The 20,938-nt window shown below is 48.0% G+C and overlaps 1 protein-coding gene across 1 annotated transcript; it reads left to right on the forward strand.

Annotated features, from left to right (window-relative positions):
- Positions 1-124: 124 nt before the first annotated feature.
- On the forward strand, positions 125-17,419 carry VAMP4 (vesicle associated membrane protein 4; the record flags this gene model as incomplete). Its single annotated transcript, XM_080698783.1, has 7 exons — positions 125-197; positions 1,859-1,905; positions 3,903-3,953; positions 10,456-10,556; positions 11,170-11,249; positions 13,719-13,770; positions 17,397-17,419. The coding sequence occupies exons 1-7, from the start codon at positions 132-134 to the stop codon at positions 17,417-17,419; spliced, it is 420 nt and encodes a 139-aa protein (XP_080554909.1). The 5' UTR covers positions 125-131.
- Positions 17,420-20,938: the final 3,519 nt, after the last annotated feature.

Consider the following 20,938-nt stretch of genomic DNA (forward strand, 5'->3'; position numbering starts at 1 on the left):
AGCCGGCGCGAGGGGGCTTGCGCGCTGTGATGCGCACTCTCGCGTGTCCCCAAAGTCTCGGGTCTCATGAAACTTATTTTCTCCTTAAGGCGTGAATACTTGTTCTGCTGGGAAACAGAAAAGCAAGAACCATGCCTCCCAAGTTCAAGCGGCACCTGAACGATGCTGACGTCACTGGGTCCGTGAAAAGCGAGAGGGTACGTGGGGGCCTCTGCTCAAACAAAGGTCCTTCCTTCTGTAAGGGCTAGAAAGGAGCCCAACGGTGCGGTTTTTTCCTGCTCCTGCTGAGGGCCGTGCCATGTCCCATAACAAGTAGGCTGACAGAGAAGACAGACCTCTCTGGTCATAGTTTTTTGGATATTGTATGTCTGTTTTGCCATACTGGGGATTGAGCCCAGGGGCATTCTGCCTCTGGAGCTACACCCCCAGCCCATTTTATTTTATTTTTATTTGGAAATGAGTATCACTGAGTTGCAGAGGGCCTAAGTAGCTGAGGCTGGCCGCAAACCTGTGATCCTCCTGTCTCGGCCTCCCAAGTACTGCGATTACAGGCATGCGCCATTACAGGCATGCGCCGTGGCTCTGTTTTATGTGTCTCGGGCGACTTCATCTTTAAGACCCCAGGTGAGCTCTTTGTTTTTATGCTCCGGTTAGATGAAGGGCGGACAGCGAGTAGAAATGTGACTGGACACAAGGGGGAAGGGAGACTAGCAAGCCTCTGTCACACCCTCTGGACCCTGGAGGTTCCGCCTTCCGTGTGCGGGCGGGGCCCTTCCTGGAGCGGGGCCTGGTGATGTAAGTGTCAGGCGGTAGGGTCAGTCGTCGCTGTCTGGTCCACTCTTGCACAGAAGTGTGGGGCAAGGGAAGGAAGACGTGTGGCTGTGTGGCTGGCTTTGGGGAGAGGGGCTCTGGTTTCTGTGACCTGCTTTGGAGAAGAGAATCCTAGTTTCTACTGCTCATGGCAGGGGAAGATAAGGGGTGAGAGATAGAGAGCGGGACAGGGTCAGCCGGAAACTCTGCCAGAGCCCGCCTCTGCAACCTTCCCTTTAGGGTACCTTCTTTGAGCCCCAATGCTATGTTCTCAACCTACTCATCTCCTCCATTACTGAGCAGATAGCGTACTCAGCTGCGAAGCCCGTTGCCTTGCAGCTCACACGTCCACAGGTTTCAGCGATGAGGGCATGGGCATCGCTGGGGTTGTCCACAGTTCACCAGCTGCAGCGGCACGCAGGTTCACATGTCTGTGGGTTTCACTGGCGAGGACATGGGCGTCCCTGGGGCCATTGTTTTGCCTACAAGGGGGACACTGAGTTCTTGCATGTCAGAAAAGGCCTGGTCTGCTCCTCTTTGGTCCCCCTTTGGGATTTCATGTCTTTCCCTTTTGAGATGAGGGTAAGACCACCCTCATTTTAACAAAGATTGTTTTATCTCTTAAGCAAAATCATAAAGCTGTTTCGTTTGGGAGTTCAAGTTTGGGTAGAGGGTGGTTGTGACGAGTAGCTAGAAGGCGGACCGACAGCACCATGCGCCTGTCCTCTGGTGCTGCGGCCAGGCTCCACAGCCGCGGCACCTCTCCTCTGCCGCCGGGCTCCACTAAGTTCTGTAGAAAGAGAAGCTAGAGGGAGCTGCTCCTCTGCCGGCTGAGTTTCCGAGGACTCTGAAATTTGCACGTTGTCTTTGAAATGTCTGCAAAAGTTCCACGTCTTTTAGCGCTAGTGAAGCACACGTAGTCAGCCTCCTCTCTCTAGAAGCTGGGAGTTAGGACATTTTACCAGTCTAGGACTTGTCTTGTTGCTCCTGCTGACATCTTGTGAGCCCTCTACATCTCAGAACTCAAGTCTTTTTCTTTCCTTGACAGAGAAATCTTTTAGAAGATGATTCAGATGAAGAAGAGGACTTTTTTCTGTAAGTTTTTCTTTTTTTTTAACCACTTCCTCCAGGTCTAATTGATAGACAATAAAATTCATATATTTAGAGTATGTAATGAGTTTTTATATATATACACTATAAATCTGGGAACTCATCATCAAAATCAAATAATGAGCTTGTAATGCCAGTATTTGGAAGATTGAGACTGGAGGATCGCAGGTTTGAGGCCAGCCTTGGCAACTTAGCGAGACTCTGTGCAATTTAGGGAGACCCTACTTGAAAATAAAAATTAAAATAGGGCTGTGGGTATAGCTCATAGATAGAACACCCAGGATTCAATCCCCAGTATGACACATACACACACATACACACTCAAAAAATCAAATAGCACAGAGCCGGGCATGGTGGCGCATGCTTGTAATCCCAGCATTCAGGAGGCTGAGACTGAAGGATCGCGGTTCACAGACAGCCTCAGCTACTTAGTGAGGCCGTCTGCAACTTAGTGAGACCCTGTTTCAAAATAAAGAATAAAAAACAGGGGGTGTCACCAGGCGTGGTGTCACACGCTTGTAATCCCCACGCTTGTAATCCCCGCGCTTGGGAGGCAGAGACAGGAGGATCCGCAGGTTTGAAGCCAGCCGTGCGCACTGGCTTAGGAGACCCTGTTTCAAAATAAAAATGTAAAAATAGGTCTGGGAGTGTAGCCCGGAGGTAGAAAGGCTTCCAGGAACACCAGTACCACAAAAAAAAAAAAAGTAGGGGGTGTAGCTTGGCGGTCGAATGCCCCTGGGTTCCATCCCCAGACCCGCAAAAAGAAAAAGAAAAAAAAACTACCCTGAGATTTCACCTAACTCCAATTAGAATGGGAATAAACACAAACAACAACCAAAGCTGACGAGAATGTAGAGAAGTGGGAACTCAACATTGTTGGTGGGATTGCAAATTAGTGTAGCCACTTTGGAAAACAGTACGGAGGATCTGCAGAAGAATGGGAAGGAACCTGCCATTTGACCCAGCAATAGCACTTCTGGGTATCTACCCAAAAGAATGGAAACCAAACTGCCAAAGTAATGCATGTGTATCTGTGTTCATAGCTGCAAACAGTTCACAGTTGCCAAACTATGGAACCAGCCAAGATGTCCATCAACAGATGAATGGATTACAAAACTGTGGGATATGTACACAATGGAATCTTACTAGGCCATAAAGAACAAAATTATGTCATTTGCAGGGAAATAGACAGAACTGAAGAACATGCTAAGTGAGATTAGACAGTCACAAAAAGTAAAAAATGGGATGCTCTCCTAATATGCAGAAACTAGGGAGAAAACGGGTCATAGGAAGGGCTGTAAACAAGGAGGAACCTTAGATGAGTAAAGAACGCGACCTAACTAAGGCGGATGGAGAAATAAGCACTTAAGATACCCAAAAGTGTTCAGTTCAAGCATCCTGAAATGGATCAAGGTAACATGCACTCGACTCTGATAACAAGCTAGGGATTTGAGAACACTTCATAGTGCTTAGACATTTGCGGTTTTCTTTTGCTAAGTTGATAAGTTTAAGATGAGTAATGAAAAACGTACTTTCAAGTTTTGGGTGTTTTGGACAAATGTTTCTCTTTATCCGTGTCTGAGTCAGCATTTCATCATACCTAAATTCAAGGTGGATTGCACTTTGGTTGTAGAATTGATCAGGAAGGTATTTATAGTCACTGGCAGTCGTTACAGTGTTCAGAGATTGATTAGAAGAAGAAGGGGAAAAACCTGTGTATCACAAAAGATTAGATAAGCCCTAATTTCTGAGGAAGTATTAACATTCAGAGAATTAGGCTAATTCTGGCCAACAGTAGGTACCAATGAAGTAAAGCCACGAATATCTCTCAAGTTCACCAATACAAGTCGAACGCTGTTTCTTATGATAAGCGCCTCTTCCACATTTAGAATTCGGTTTGCTGGCACATATGGCTGTGTTTTCTGTCTTTGTTTTTGTTTGATACTCTCATTACTAATATATACTGGATGTCTTCTTTTCAGAAGGGGGCCATCTGGACCAAGATTTGGACCCAGAAATGATAAAATTAAGCAGTAAGTTCCTAAGATGCTCATTTGTTTCATTGATGTTAAAGTTCTGTGTGGACCAGGGGTTGGCAAACCACAGCGTGTGAGCCAAGGCCATGGTCTGTTCTTGTGAACAGGCTTTATTGGAACACAGCCGTGTCCACTTGTTTTTATGTTATCTAGAGCTAATTTTGGCTACCGTAGCAGAGAACCATAACAGAATTGTGGCAGAGATCTTATGGCTCACAAGATCTAAAACATTACTGTCTGTCCCTTAAAGAAAAAAAGTGTTGACCTCTAATATAGACCAAATATAACTATTGGTAAGAAAAAACTAATTCTTTTTTATTTTTACAAAGCTATCTGAATCATAATTCAGGAATTGCAGGATTATTGGTTTCTCTTGATTACCTTAAGTGAAATCTATTCAGCATGACCTGAAGGTCTACTGTGGTTTAGTTTATAGCTTGATTTCCATGATCAGGATCATAAAACAGATGGGTATCGTTTTTGGGTCCATCAGCTTTTATGAGAATCTTTTCATATCGACTGCTTGTCTTAGCCCATATATTGATCTTAGTTTTATGGCTATTTTGGCTTAGAAACCATTGCTATCTTACTTACTGACAGGTAATGAACATGCTGTGGTATCTAAGACTGGAAAGATGTGGTTCCTGGGGAAGGGCAGCAGGTGGACAGGCAGGGAGCCCTGCGGCAAGGCCCTTGAGCCCGGAAGATGAACTGGCTTGGCGCACCCGCCCAGCCAGCCGAGCCCCGGGTGAGGGAGGGGCTTGGGCTTAGTCACTTAGCCGCTAGTGTGAAGACATGCCTCCATCCTGGCCTGTCCCTGACTGAACGGGTGCTAACCCTAACATCCACGCATCTGAAGTGCTTGTGGTCAGAGTGTTTGCAGTTTCAGACTTTCATTCTAATTTTGGAATATTTGCATGCACATAAAGAAATATATCGAGGCCAGGACCCCAGTCTACGCATGCAGCTGCCTTTAGATTGAGCTTGTTGCTTACTAGAAAAGGAGAGTGGCCACAGGGCCCGCTCCCGAGATCCTCGGCGGCCGCAATGCTGTTTGCAGTGTGCCTGTTGGGAACAAGCCCTCTCCAGACTGCAGCCCAGCCTCTCCACGGCCTGCGGCAGCTCCCCTTCACCTGTCCCTGGAGTGACACAGGGCGGCCCCTGGGGAGAAAAGGCCTCCAGTGGGAGAGGGCCCCCTCCCGCCCGCCCTCCTCTCTCTCTTCCTGCTGTTCCTTCCCTCCTCTCCCTCCCTCCTTCCATCCCTCCCTCCTTCTCTCCCTTCATCCTTCTCCTTCCTGCTGCTCCCTCTTCCTTCCTCCCTCCCCCCTGAGAAGATATTCTGCCAAAGCTCAGATCCGCTGGGTTCCAACCCTCCCCACCTTGAGCCAGAGTGATAGCTGTGTCCACCCACAGGGCCTTGGTCTGTGTCCCTAAGCCGTCCTGGAGAGGAGGTGTGTGCACTGGTGACACGCCTGTTAATCTGATGGCAGAGTGACAGTGCAGAGATACCCAGTATCACGTTTCTGGGTCTAGTTTTTAGAGAAAGCCTGTAAATAGTCACATGCCTGTGTCAACTGGATTCTCTTTGGAATATTCCCGGCCTCTAAGTTAAGCGGTCGCGCTTTGGATACCACTCTGGTGAGTTGCGGATCTCATCCCTACCTGTAGCCTTGGCCCACCCCGCCTAGCTTTATAAGTTCCAGAGAATTCTCTGTGCTGCCACAGCAATCTGTAGGAAGCTGCAAAAGTACAACGTTGTCAAACTTCTTTTGCCAACAATGCCTTGAGGGGCCATACGACAGGGACATTAGCTGTGAAGAGTGAACTTTTCTTTATCAACTAAGAGGAGTCGGTGCAGAGCTGAGTCGTCTCAGTGCAAGGGCTGTGCTGACGCTGCCCGAGCGTGTGCTGAGCCTCTGGCACTGTGCAGAGTGTCCGGATCCGCCATCCCTGTAGTGCTCACAAGCCGGCTGGAAGGTGTGTCTTCATCTTAGAGGCGAGACACGGCGGCTGGAGGGCTTGCAGAGTGGCTCCCGCACCACGCTCGGCACGGAGTTGGCCTGCACACCAGTTGTAGAAAGTAGAGCCGAGGCATGGCGCCGGCCTCAGAGCCCGGGGCCCTCTCCCCGCCTGTCTTTCTCTGGACAGTTCTTTACATCCTTCTTTCCACCTGGGGCCCCGCCTCCTTCACCAGCCGCTTCTCCTTGGAGTTCCTACTTCCGCTCAGCTGCTCAGATTACAAAGTTCGGAGCCCTCCACTCTTTGCTGTCCCCAATTCCTTCGGCCACATCCAGCTCATCACTTGGTCCTTGAAACAGCCCCGCTCCTGCGATGCTCCTGCAGCCCAGGGTGTCCGCGCTTCCTCCACCTCCTTCCCTGGCTGGCTCTCTCATTCTTGACCCTGAAGATGCAGGACCAGGATCTTTTTAATTTAGTGCATTTTAATTTTACATCATATTGGGGTGCCGAGTATCAGAAAAATATATTCACACAGCTCCGGGCGCCCCCCTGCCAGGCTCCTCCTCCAGCCGCCCCCACATGCCTTTGCATTGGATTGGTGACGTGGGTACATCCTTAGCATTATTCCGGCTCTTCCATTCTCTGTGACTTCATCCCTCTCCCTCCCCTGGCCCTCGGCACTCCCCTGGAGTCTGCTCGTCTGTCAGTGTGGCCCTGTTGCCAGGCCTCCCTGGCTTCCGCGTGTACCGCAGACCACGTGCCTGCTCGTCCTGGAGACTGGCGCGCTCACTCGGCGTCACATCCTCGAGTCCGTCTGTTTTCCTGCGATAGCACCAGGACCTCAAGGTCACCGCTGCTCCAGGCAGCGTCCATTGAGGCGTGGTGTGTGCCTGGTGCTCCTTTCCACTCCAGCACTTAACACAGGGCACACCATGGCTGCCCCCCCCCGCTGTTCTTCTAAATACAAGGCTCATAGCGTGTAGATTAGAAAATGTTCGTTGAACACTACCAGGTACATTTCACATGTGCTGTAAATAAAGAGAGTGGACAGGGTTTGATTTCATAGTATTTACAATGTAATAGGTTAAGACTGAGGTAAAATACAAATAGAAATTAGAGGATTGTAACTGAAAATGTAAAAGATCATGGGCAAGTATATCATCAGTTGTCCTTCAAACTAAACAGTAGTCTCTTTTTCATCTACAAAAGTTCTGTTCTGGTTGTAGAAACATTTTGAAACACAGAAACACAAACATGCGATTTTTCTATCACTGAATAAAGATTACACAGCAGCTAGATTAAGACTGTTATGCCAGTGGCTAGTAATCTATGAAGAAAACAATTCTTCGGTATAACTTAGTGGAAAAAAAGCTAAAATGTTGGGGTGTCTCTTCAGCACTAGAAAAGTATTACTTGTTTTGCTGGGTTGTTGGGTAACCCTAGGCTTACGGTGATCTAGTGAGAATTAAGATAGAACCTTACGAGTTCTGCTCCAGTTCTTCTCGATCCTGCAGAGATTCTGCTTGCAGAGACTCCTCAGTTTCGGGTCTGTCTTTGCCGTCACGTGTAGGATAGGTGGGTCTATTCCATAGTAGCCGTGATCTGCGGCGTGGAGGAGCCACGGCCCACTTTGCCCATCCCGTCCTGCCTTACTCTAGACCATTAGCTGTCGTCACTTGTAGGAGAAGAAAAGCAGCTACGGGGATTTCAGGATCCATCCTCGGTGAACAGCAGACTCGCTCCCATTTTGTACTTAATGGAGGTGTGATCATCACAGCTCTGTCTCCTGAGTAGCGAGTGTGCTGGGCAGGATTTGAGCTCACACTCTTTGCTCATTCAGCCAGTATTTATTGCAGGCCTCCTCTGCGCCGTGCCTGGTGTAGGTGCTGGGGTTGTGAAACTGGGCAAGATAGGCCCCAGGCTTGGCCCCGCCCGATGGACGGCTGGGGAGGACAGAGACGACTCAGCAGGCAGCACAGCACTTGCCTTGCTGCTGTGGGCAGGACAGGGCCGAGCCTCACGGCCTGGCCGGCTGCTGTCACTGTGCCACCCTGCCAAGCCCACCAGGCAGAGCGGCTCCCGCCCTGGACAGTAGGCGCGGTGCTCATCGGCTGTTTGTTGGGTGGACAAGTTGCTTGAGCTTTTATGCCATGTTCTTATGTAAGATCGACCCCTTGGTGTCAGGGCTCTTGTAGGCCTGTTTGGGCAGAAGAGGGCTCTGCACGGCCATCGTGGTCGAGCTTAGTCTCATCTCCTTCAGGAGCGCAGTGTGGGACCCCGGGGTGAGGCGAGTCCTGTGGGCTGTCTGGATAATCTCTGGGTGCCTGCGATGCTTTTGACTTGGGAGGGGGGTGGTTATCATCAAGTACAGTGATGCTGCTTGAATGTGGGACACTTCTGAATCCACCTATCTCTAAATGAGCCTTCATATTATTTTGAAAGCAAATTTTTAGCTGGGCATGGTTGTATACATCTGTAATCCCAGGACTTGGGAGGCTGAAACAGGAGGGTCACAAATTGGAGGCCAGCCTCAGCAACTTAGTGAGAGCCTGCTTCAGAATTAAAAATAAAAAGGCTGTAGGTGTAGACTGGCCCTGGGTTCAATCTCCAGTACCACAAGAAAAGAAAAAGAATAGAACTCTTAGCTTGTAATCCCTGCGCTTGGGAGGCTGAGACAGGAGGATTGCACAGGTTTGAAGACAACCTCAGCTACTTAGTGAGGCTCTCAGCAACTTAGACCCTGTTTCCACATAAAAATATAAAAAAGGGCTGGGAGTATAGCCTGGAGGTAGAAAGCCTCTGGGTTCCACACCCAGTACCACCAAAAAAATAAAAATAATAGAACTCTTAGAATTCCATCTCGGTCCCAGCTCCGTGGGTTAGCGTGGGGGGTAACGTAGAAAGCACAGTGGAAATACGTATGGTGACTTTTTAATTCTCCAAGTCGTAACTGATACACTTCCTTCCCAAAGTAGAAACACAATTGCACATCCTTATTTAAGTAACATGCATATTAGTGCTTGCTCAGGGGCTTTCTCCCTCTGCGCTACACCCCAGCCCTTTTTATGTTTTGGTCTCGCTCGGTTGCTGAGAGGCTGGCGATGTGACTCAAGCTGGTCTTGAACCTGCGATCTTCCCGTCTCGTCCCCCAAGTGCTGGGTGTAGGTGTCGCCACCACGCCCGGCTCCAGTGCACTTTGGGCACTTCTAAGTTACGAGAACCGTAGGCTCACTTTGCTGCCGCTCTTGAACATTTCATTGCCATGCCGTGCTCCGTGCGTGAAAACGTGCTTTGTCTCATAGTGAGAGCTTCAGAGGAAAACCAGACACCCACAGTAAACATTCTGTGTCTGTGTGCTCTGCAGATGCCTGCGCGTGGCAGTAGGGGCCGGAACACTCATTATTAACCTTTACGTTGGGTTAACTTTGCATTGACTAGTCTGAAAGTGGGTTAGAGAGTTGGCTTCCATTAGCTGGGACCAGTGGCACAAACTGTGATCCCGGGACTTGGGAGGGTAAAACAGGAGGAGTGCAGGCTCAAGGTCAGCCTCCAGAGCCTAGCAAGACTTTTAAAACAAAAGAAGGAGCCGGGCGTGGCGCACGCTTGTCATCCCAGCTTGTCATCCCAGCACTCGGGAGGCTGAGACCAGAGGATCGCAGTTTGCAGACAGCCTCAGCTATTTAGTGAGACCCTGTTTCAAAATAAAGAATAAAAAAAAAATAGGGCAGGGGGTGGAGCTCGGAGGTCAAATGCCCCTGGTTTTATCCCCAGCCCACCAAAAAAAAAAAAAGAAGGGCTTGGGGGTAGCTCGGGTAGAATGCCTCTGGGCGATCCAGGGAGGGAGGGGGCTCCATCGCCTGATGAGAACAGGAAAGCGGCTTCAGCGGAGGAGCCGCAGGGCCGCATCATTGCTTCCTGGTGGCTCTTCAGAACCGGCCTGGGCTTCTGCTCGAGAGGACCCTGATGGGAAGGGAAGCGCTGCGCCCCCAGCCTCGGTGTCTCCAGTCCTGCCTTAGAGCCCATTTTGAAGCCAGACGTCTCTCTGATCTTCTGATATACCTGTGTATGGAGTACGTGGCAAAGGCTGGTTAGGGCTGTGCTTATGTTCCCATCAACCCATTGAAAAGATGACACGTTAGAGCCAAACTGTTTGAAGTCTGCACTTACTGAGCTTTCTGACAGAATATTTAATTTGTTTATGGATTACATTATTAGAAACAGACCTAAAAAGAAATCTTCAGTTAAATATTACTTAATTGCTGAGGCTGTCCTCAAATCTGTGATCCTCCTGTCTCAGCCTCCCCAAGTACTGGGATTACAGGTATATGCCACTATACCCAGCCCAAAATAGTACTTTAATTTGTATCATGTTCTCTTTAATTACCTGAGTACACAAGCCCACAAATAAAAAAAAATTGTTTACTTAAATGTCATAGTTTATAATTCTGTGATAATTTACTATTCTGTAACATCTAATAAAACTTTGAAAACTGTAAACATTCTTAAAAGAATAAATCTTTGTTATCCTTTTTTAAACTAGTGTTCAGAATCAAGTGGATGAAGTTATTGATGTCATGCAAGAAAATATCACGAAGGTGATAGAAAGAGGGGAGCGGCTGGGCGAGCTCCAGGACAAGTCAGGTACCGCCCGACACGCAGCTCTGGCGCTGCCCTCACCGGCCAAGAATGGGCCGTCGGCTTAGGAAATAAGTGTCTGCTCTCACCCTTACGATGATTGTGGCTTCATTTTGGCTCCCTTTGAATTATTTTACTGTCGTGTGATTTCATTACTGCCTAGTAGAATGGAAAACTTAACAGATCACCTGGCGTGGTGGTGCACCCCGTAACCTAGTACCTGGGAGGCTGAGACAGGAGGATCACGGGTTCATGGCCAGCCTCGGCTATGTATTGAAGCCCTCCATGACTTCGTGAGACCCTGTCTCAAAATAAAAAATTTAAAAAAACAGGGCTGGGGTTGTAGATTGAAGGTAGAATGCCCCTGGGTTCAATCCCCAGTACCGCAAAGCAACTAAATTGAGCACACTGACCTACAGCTGCGTTTCGCTCTCCGGTTTTGTTTTTTACAATGTAGAATGGTGGGATTTGTGGGTGGAGGAAAGGGAGGATATTGTTTTCATTTTAAAAGGAAACAAATTACAGAAGTAGAAATTAATATTTTCTTGTCTTTGTGTGACTAGATAAAAGAATCCTGTTATGTCGTTTAATCCTTCTCTCCACCCTCTATGTGATATAGAAAGCTTATCGGATAACGCAACCGCCTTTAGCAACAGATCCAAACAGCTTCGAAGGCAAATGTGGTGGCGCGGCTGCAAAGTAAGTGGTCGGCAGGTGCCGGCACCCTGCTCAGCATGCCGTGGCTGGGCCCTGGGACACGAGGGGAAGCGGGGCTTGCTTCCCGCTCGCTCCCCAGCACGCCGCCCAAGCACGCCTCCTTAGTGAGGCCCTCAGCCACTTAGACCCTGTTTCAAATACAGAATAAAATAGGGCCGGGGTGTGGCTCAGGTACAATGCCCAAAAATAATAAATAAACAAATATGGTGGCTAGGAAATAGATGGTGTTCTATTGAGAGGGGAGAAAAATAGATTTCTCTCAGAGTCTCTTATGGAAAGTGGGACTGCGAAAAAAGGCCCCATTATCCCTCATTATTTCAGAGAAATTTTAACAAGTAAAAAGGTGGAGTCACCGTGTATTACAGACACACACACACACACACACGCACGCACACACACACACAAATACATACTGCAGAACATAGAATAACTGAAAATTCACTTCTTAAATCAATTGTGGCTAATTATTAACAAGAAAATGCTTAAGGTTTTATAATGAATTTCATGGCATATGAGAAAATCTTCTTTTCTCCTGATTCTAGGTATAATATTTGGCTGTGTTAAAAATCTTAGAAATGAGCTTATTATTAGCTAAGCGTGGTGGCGCACGCTTGTAATCCCAGTATTTAGGAGGCTGAGACAGGAAGGACTGCAAGTTTGTGGCCAGCCTCAGGTACTTAGTGAGGCCCAGTTTCAAAATAATGAATAAAAAATAGGGCTGGGGTGTAGCTCGGAGGTGGAACGCCCCTGGGTAATTTTCTAAGCCTGATTTGCCTCTGCTAGGGGTTTCTCCCAGCTGCTAGGCTCCTGTAGTTTGCCCACCTGTTGACGCGCGCTCACATGCCATCTCGTGCCTGCCCGCCCTCCCTCCCTCCCAGTTACTGTCCTACGTGTGATGCCAGAAGTGTCACCTGCCATTGTTTAGAAACATCAACTATTGTGAGCACTGGAGTGTTTCATCTTTTCATAGTAACTGAATATCTTTTTTCCACGCGAACCATTTCTAGTCAGTTATCGATGAAAATATGGCTTTGATTCACCAAGGAGTGAAGTAACTGTCACCCTTGCGTGTTAGGAGTAAATGGCGAATGTGACATTTCTATGGAGAAAGATGAGAGGAGATTAGAATGTCAAGCAGCTGCTGAGAGCTGGTCCTTAGCTCCCCTCAACTGTGGCACAGGGCCCTCTTAGGCAAGCTGCTTAGTGAGTGAGGCTGTCCATAGAGAATGTAAAATACGTGTCAAAACGGAGATTCAACTACCATGAGCCCGGCACGGTGGTGCACATCAGTAATTCCAGTTACTGATGAGGCTGAGACAGGAGGAGTTCAGGTTTGAGGCCAGCCTTAGCCTTAGGCCTCAGCAATTTAGCAAGACCTTGTTTCAAAATAAAAAATAAAAAGGGCTGGGGATGTAGCTCAGGAATAGAACGCCCTTGGGTTTAATCCCCAGTACAAAAACAAAAAACACCAAACAAAAACGTGAAGAAAGTCAGGAAAGAAAAAATCGTTTTCTCACATGCTTTGAGAACAAGTGCTGTAGACAGAGCTGGCTCATGTGGAGTGGGCCCCATCATCCCTGTACACTTTGCTGGCACATCTGGAGTGGGCCCCGGCATCCCTGGCTGCTTTCTGCACTTCCAGGTACCACAGTCAGCAGCGGTCCCCAGACACTAACTCTGGTCTTGACTCTTCCAGGAGAGATTGAATTCCCCTAGCTATTAAGACACATAGGTAGCCGGGCGTGGTGGTGCACGCTTGTACTCCCCGCGCTTGGGAGATGGAGACAGGAGGATCGTGCAGGTTCGAAGTCAGCCACGCTGGCTTAAGAGACCCTGTTTCCAAAAATAAAAAATAGGTCTGGGAGTATAGCCCGGAGGTAGAAGGGTTTCCAGGAACCCCAGTACCACCAAAAAAAAAAAAAAAAAAGACACATAGGTATGGCTGTCCTATTTGAATACAGTTGTTCACCTCTTACTGTGCGTGTGTACACCGACGTTTACACAGATACGCATGTGTAGGAAGAAAGCCTAGACACTGGGATGCCCTGTGGTTTGGGGCATGCCCCAGGGAACACATTGCCAAGGAGCAGACCCCAGGTAAGAGGACCGCTGTCTGTCTGGCTGCACATTTGACATTGGACCAGAGTTGTCAAATACCATTTCCTTTTCCTGGCCTCACATTGGAAGCAAGCACAGGGACAGAGAGGGCCCGGGCCCGCGGAGGCTTCAGTCTTGACCATTCTTGACAGTTCTTGACTGTGGTAGAGCCTTGAACAGTAAACTCTAGTGAAACAGAAACTTGAATTTGGGAGAACCCTGATTATTTACAACAGGGCGCAAAACAGCCATACAGTTCATATGAGAAGCAGATTGAAATCCCGGGAGGACAGGGCAGAGATGGTCCTGGCGTGCCGACGACTCACTGTGTCCTGTGCCTCTTCTGTGTTGTAGATAAAAGCCATCATGGCCCTGGTTGCTGTTACCCTCTTGCTAGTGATTATCAGTAAGTATTTACTGGGTTGTTACTTCTTGGGGTTATGATTTGCTTTGGAGTTTAATTCTCTTTTATTTTCAGTTAAATTAGTATGTCTACTGTCAGGATTGAATAGTGACTTCTGAACTTAGGAGCCCTTATCTATAAATGTCTTCAAGTGTTCTTAAAATGTATGTGAAACTTAAAGTGAGCATGCATATGTGCATCTCCACGGGCAGTCTGTGTCCTCTGTCGGGTTGTCCAAGGAAGCCTCTCCCTGCCCCTCGGCAGTGCCGCCCACTCCGGGCCAGATCCGGTTCCTGTTGCACTTGGGTGAACACACTTGTTTTCTGTGTCGTGTGACTCTTGGGCACGGCAGTGCACGTGTGATGACACTGTCGGGAGGACAGACCAGCCGAGCGCTCCAGACGGGTTTTGCTTTGAGGTGAACTTCACGGCATCCTTAACGCTGGCTCCTTCCTCTCCTTTTTCCTTAATACTCCTTAAGGTCGAACCATTTTGTACTACTTTTCTTCAAGCCTCTTTGTGTTTACTGAGATATTAAAGTCTGGAAAGAGTCTCAGATAGTCCTTTAGAATTTTTCATGAGGCTATTCTCTTTTGAAAAACAGTTTCAATACAAAGAAACAACTTCTTTCACAATTAGATAAGCTAGAACTTGTTTGTAACCCAAGTCATACTTGTGTTACTTTTCGGGTCATTTGCAGACATGTTCAGAGCCCCAAAGTCTTACGTATTCTATTGCGAATATTTCCCCATGTCACTAAATAGCTTAAAAATGTTTTTAGCATCTGCACATTTTTATTATACCATCATTTATTTGATCAAGATACCAGTGTTAGACATCTAGGTTATTTTATGATATTTTTGCATTTCCTTTCTTGTTATCTATTAACTCAAAGTGGAACCCTCATTATCCCTTTTCAAAAGTAGACACAGAGCTGCGCGTGGCGGTGTATGCTTGTAATCCCAGCATTTGGGAGGCTGAGACAGGGAGATCGTGGTTCATAGCCAGCCTCAGCTACTTAGGCCCTCTGCAACTCAGTGAGACCCTGTTTCAAAATAAAGAATAAAAACTAGGGCTGGAGGTATAGCTCAGAGGTAGAAAGTCCCACAGAAAAGAAAAGAAAAGAAAAAAGAATGAATGAATGAAAAGTAAACAGAACTACATTTAGGAATATTCATTCTAACATAGCATATAATCTGATTTTAATATATAATTTTTCCTCCCTCTCTTACAGTTCTTATAGTTGTGAAATACCACACTTGACTTGCTGACAGAGATCGTCACTAAACAAGATCTGGGACAATAATAATAAAAGATTGCTGCATAATTTAAATGAAATATATGTATATAACTTTAAAAACTTTTTTCAAGAAACTAAGCAAGTATCACTTCAAGTTGGAGAATTGAGAATGTCCAATTAACTTCTCTCCCCTAACAAATGTGCTTTGAATAAGTATGTTTAAGGCAGAGAACTGTTTTGCCATGTTCCAAGGATCTGATTTGGAACTGATACTTGCAGCTCATTGTCTGTGTATATAGTAGATGCTGACGACATGTTTTCATTGTGTAGATAGTAGATACTGAGGACAGTGTTCCACACATGCAATTGAGTGGCGTAGGACTCGCATCACCGCACCGAGTGGGGGCCAGGCCGGGGTCGGGCGGCCGACGTACGATACCAGATCATCATGCCGAGAGGTGCACAGCCTCCCACCGCTGTGCAAGAGCACCCTTCTGTTCAGATTAACTTGCTTTGTGATTCCCACCTGCTTACGGATAGAACAAACGCTAAATGTTGTAACGTTTCTGCCTTCAGCCATAACTAAAACATTCCAGTAAACCTCTTTGGACTGTATAAAAAGTAGCTTTTTTGGCATTTGGATTATGGAAATGGGAAATGAAATTGTGAAAAGTGAGCTGGGCGTGGTGGCGCACGCTTGTCATCCCCGCGCTTGGGAGGCTGGGACAGGAGGATCGCGTGGGTTCGAAGCCAGCCTCAGCTACTTAGTGAGGCTCTCGGCAACTTAGTGAGACCCTGTTTCCAAATAAAATATAAAAAAAGGTCTGGGAGTGTAGCCCGGAGGTAGAAAGCCTCTGGGTTCCACCCCCAGTACCACCAAAAAAAAAAGAAACTGTGGAAAGCGTAGTGTGGCACCCTCACTGAAAATAAGAAACGATTGGCGAGCGTCCCAGAGCGTTTGGCTGAGCAGCGTGCAGCAAGTCAGGTCCAGTGGGTCAGTTTAACCCACGAGGAGGGCCAGGCTAATGAGGGCGAAGGAGGGCCACGGGACACTCTCCTTCCTTCCACTTAGCCGAGTTTCTCCTTTCGCCCATTTTCCAGGAGCACTGAGGTTAGAATCCCTGCGTGAGCAGCCTTGCCTTCCCTGAGCCTCCTTGGGTCAGAGGTGGCCCGTCACGTGCCGGCACGGTCGGGGAGGAGCGCAGAGTCGGGCCAGGCCATTTGGACATCGGTGGCGGGTGGTAGCCGGGTGCTGAGGGCCACCTGAGTCTCAGCCCGCTTTTATATGATAAAACCTGTTGGTTGTAAAATATGCCAGCTCCTCCAATCGCCCAGACAAGCCCCAGTGCAGGCGCACGCTCGCGTCAGGGGAGGAGGAAGCCATGCCGCACAGGTGGAGACCCTGCAGCACCGGGCACAGGGCCGTCCTGACTTAGAAACAGGGTGAAGGGGAGATGGCGACCTGTGCAAGATTAGTCATCGTAACCCAGGAACGTGCAGAACGCTGAGCCTTGCTGTGTTTAATTCTACATTATTAACACTAAGACGCAAAAGGGCTCTGTTTAGAATGGAAACAAATTTGAAGGGAGAAAGCAGAGTAAGACACGGGAGGCAAGTGCCTGCACGTCCCCGTGGACTCAGTGGAACCGCCGGATTCACGTTTGCTCACGGCGTGTGAGGAGAGACGGAGGTCTCCCGAGTCATGGCGCGTCATCTCTGGGCTCTCTGTGGATATCAGTTAAATAAACGACAACCAAACTGCTGATGAATTCCTTGACAAAAGAAAGTACCTAGGAAATGAGCGTTTTGAGAATTTCGGCGGCTCGTAGTTTGGGAATGGAGATACTTTAACTGAGTAAGAATCAGTGCTGACGCGCCTGAGCGTGTCCTCTATTTGGACTGAACTAGACGCGGTTAGTTTCCAGCAGTTGGTTAGGAATCTGGTTTCTCTGCAGTAACTGCTGGTGAAGAAAGTTACTTCTTAAAATGACCCCACATTTCCAGTGTTTCTTTTAATAAAGTACACCATAAACTTTTAAAGAAACAGTTATAAAAATAAAATTATTTTTAAAGATCTTATCCATAAAAATAAAGGAAATATTTATATGGCAGTACTGTATACATGTAGTTGTCTTTGCATTGGAATGTATCTGCTGCTGAGAACGCCGGTGGTGGACATGTGACTGTTAGTAGGGGCGGCCTGATTCACAGTTCGTCTTGTTCAGATCTGATGAGTCCTGAGACCCTTGTTAGAATGACCAACGCATTTATGACATTATTGTGGGGACGTGCGGGACCCACCTTCCCAAGATCAAAGCCAGAAGAGAAACAGCTCAGATTAGTGCCAGACCTGCCTCCCCCTCCCTCCATAATTCTTATTCTCGTTCAGCAAGTCAGATCATCCTGGACTGAGGGGGGGGAAAGTTTTTACGCCATTATTGCCAGGCATGGGGTGGCGCACGCTTGTAATCCTAGTGCTTGGGAGGCTGAGACAGGAAGGTCACAGGTTTGAGGACAGCCTCAACAACTAGGAGACTCATCAATCTAGCAAGACTGTTCAAAATTAAAAATAGGGCTAAGAGCATAGCTCAGAGGTAGAACACCTTTGAGTTCAATTCCCAGTACCACGGAATTTTAAAACGGTATAATTATTTAACAACGGTGAAGGTCAACAAAAATTCAAGTCGCTTTGCAAATACTAGTTGATACCCACTGAAATCGGGTCTTGTGACCGAGGTGTGACTGCAAAGCCTCTTGTCCCGCTGTGGTCTTGTGGTTATAATACTAGTTGTTCCTTCTCCTTGTAACTCGGGGAAGCATGTGGTCCTCTAACTCCCCTGTCCTGACCAAGCTCACCAGGAAACGCCCCAGCGTTCTGAGCGCTCCTCCACACACCTGCCTCCCTGTACCAGACTGTTTCTTAAAAAAGACCCCACCTGTGACGGCCGATGCCCGGAGCTGGCCTGGAAACCACTTCTAAGGCTGCGCCTGGGATGAGACCGCCCAGCAAGCCGAGGGCTGAGGGGATCTGGGGGTCTTGGTGCACCCGCCTCCGGATCAAGCTGAGTGCCAAAGAGCGGGCTGGGGTGGTAAGACCATGTTGGAATCTGCTTTTTACCTGCTCGCAGCTGACGGAGAGCAGGCGCCTTCTCCGTGTACACTCCTTGTCCTGTTTATCCTCAGAAACAGCCATCCTGAGGTGGTACCTACCGGTTCGTGTGCTGAGCTATTTACGCCGTCACCGGCGTGTGCGGGCCCTCTGCCAGGCCCTCCCTAGGCTTCCAGGCCTTTCTCCTCTTGCCTGTTTGGTTCAGGATGAGGGTTTGCCGTCATTGTCACCGATGTGGAGGTGCAGAGAAATTACCTCCATATTCCCACTCCTCTTAAGGTGCCCCCACTTTCACTAGCCATTTACCCCAGAATACCAGCAAATCTGTGTGCCCTTTGCCAGGCAGGGATGTGTGCAGCATTCGGGAGGCTGAGACAGGAGGATCACGGTTTCAGGACAGCCTCAGCTACTGCTTAGTGAGGCCCTTTGCAACTCAGTGAGATCCTGTTTCAAAATAAAGCATAAAAAATAGGGCTGGTGGTGTAGCTTGGAGGTAGACTGCCTCTGAGTTCCATCCCCAGTACTGGAAAAAACAAATAGTGTACTCTTTAGCCGAGCTTGTTGGCATATCATGTACTTGGGAAGCTGAGACAGGATAAAAGGCCAGTCTCAGCAACTTAACAAGACCCTGTTTCAAATTACAAGGGCTGGCAGTGCAGCTCAGAGGTAAAATGCCCGTGGTTTCAATCCCCAGCACCACATATACACACAATAACGTACCTTCTAGAAGGCATGGTGGTTCGTGCCTGTCATCCCAGTACTTGGGAGGCTGAGACAGGATTGCAGGGTTGAAAACCTCAAAGTGCAGTGAGACTCTCGGCAGCCTAGTGAGACCCTGTCTCAAAACAGGTCTGTGGGTGTACCTAAGAAGTAGAGTGCTCCTGGGCTCAATCACCAAGTACCACACACACATACACACGTTAAAAAAAGAAAAAAAAAAGAATAGTACACCCTCGGTCCTGTGGCCTATAAGCACAATAAAAGATACTTCCTTATAGACTACTATGGTTGTGTGTGTGTGTGTGTGTTACTGGGGATGGAACCCAGGGGCTTTCTACCTCCGGGCTATACTCCCAGACCTATTTTATATTTTATTTGGAAACGGGGTCTCTCTAAGTTGCTGAGAGCCTCACTCAGTAGCTGAGGCTGGCTTCGAACCTGCGTGATCCTTCTGTCTCAGCCTCCCGGGAATTACAAGCCTGCACCACCACGCGCTTCACTCTGATTATCTGGAAGCCCTAAAGGCAAAGGCCCGAGGCAAGAAACTATTCCAGATCTTTACAACTGGTGCAGCCAGGCGTTGGGAGCATTCCGCCCAGGCAACTGGGAGCACACAGCCTGCCAGGGCTCAGAACAGCCTCGTCCTACCAGAGTTGGCCATTTAAGCCAGGAAGCGCTGTCAGGTAGCCAGTGCGCATCCGCCTGGCCCCGGGGCGAGGCCCTCCTGCCACCCGAGGGCCCCTCTTGCTGTGGTGAGGAGGCCAGAGCAACCTAAGTCACCTCTGAGGGCTAGCCGAACGGCTCCGCCTGCAGCCACAACCACCAACTTGGGCTCCCTTAGCAGGACAACCGGTGCTGAGGCCCTGACGAGGGACAGAGAAGAGAGGTCGGGGCGCGTGGCACGGGTGCTGCCCGCTAGAGCTAGGTGGTTGGACTTGGTTGTGTCTTTGCTGCTGTAGTTGGGTTTTTTTCTTTCTTTTACTTTTGGGCTTTTTGTTGTTGTTTTTTTGCTTGCTTATACATGTTTGTTTTGGTTTGGTGCTGGGAATTAAACCCAGAGGCATTCTACCTCCTAGCCACATCCCAGCCTTATTTTATTTTATATTTTGAAATGGGGTCTCACTAAATTGCAGAGGGCCTCATTCAATTACTGGTGCTGGCTTCGAACCTACAAACCTCCTGACTCAGCCTCTCAAATATTAGGATTACAAGAGTGTTCACCATACATGGCTTGATTTAAGTTTTATTTATTTATTTATCTATCTATTTATTTATCTGTTTATTTTTGCAGTACTGGAGATGGAATTCAGGGGCATTCTATCTCCAAGCTATACCCCAGCCCTATTTTTTATTATTTATTTATTTATTTACTTGTTGTGGTACTGGGGTTCCAGGAAACCCTTCTACCTCTGGGCTACATTCCCAGACACCTATTTTTCATATTTTTATTTGGAAACAGGGTCTCTTAAGCCAGCAAGGCTGGCTTCGAACCTATGTGATCCTCCTGTCTCTGCCTCCCAAGCACTGGGATTACAAGTGTGCGCCACCACACACGGCTTTATTTGTTATTTTGAAACATGGTGTCACTGAGTTGCAGAGAGCCTCAGTAGTAACTGAGGTTGTCCACAGACCATCCCATCTCAGCCTCCCAAATGCTAGGATTACAAGCGTGCTCCACCATGCCCAGCTGATTTTTTTAAATTTTGAAACAAGGTCTTGCTGAGTTGCCGAGGGCCTGTTTTGAGGCTGGCCTTGAACCTGTGATCCTCCTGTCTCAGCCTCCCTATGTGTTCAGTTTTAAGCCCACACATTCACAAGGGCTGTAAGAAAGGACCATTGAGCTGTGGGAATACAGACCCGTACTTGCCTGGCCAAACAATCTGAGTGATCCTGGAATCCCTCCTGTTTTTTCTGGGTCTCATATTTTCCCTCCAAATGCTCAGAGCAATAATTACCTCAAGAGATCTTGCTAGTATTCACCTCGACAAAGCTAACCACAGTGTGAATTGTTAGCATTTACTGAGCGCTTCACATCAACTCCATACTTACTGAATCTATATGCAAAATGGGTGTGCATTTCATTAAATCTAAATGCAAGAGGA

The sequence above is a fragment of the Muscardinus avellanarius genome (genome assembly GCF_963383645.1).
Source record: "Muscardinus avellanarius genome assembly, chromosome: 7".
NCBI classification, from domain to species: domain Eukaryota; kingdom Metazoa; phylum Chordata; class Mammalia; order Rodentia; family Gliridae; genus Muscardinus; species Muscardinus avellanarius.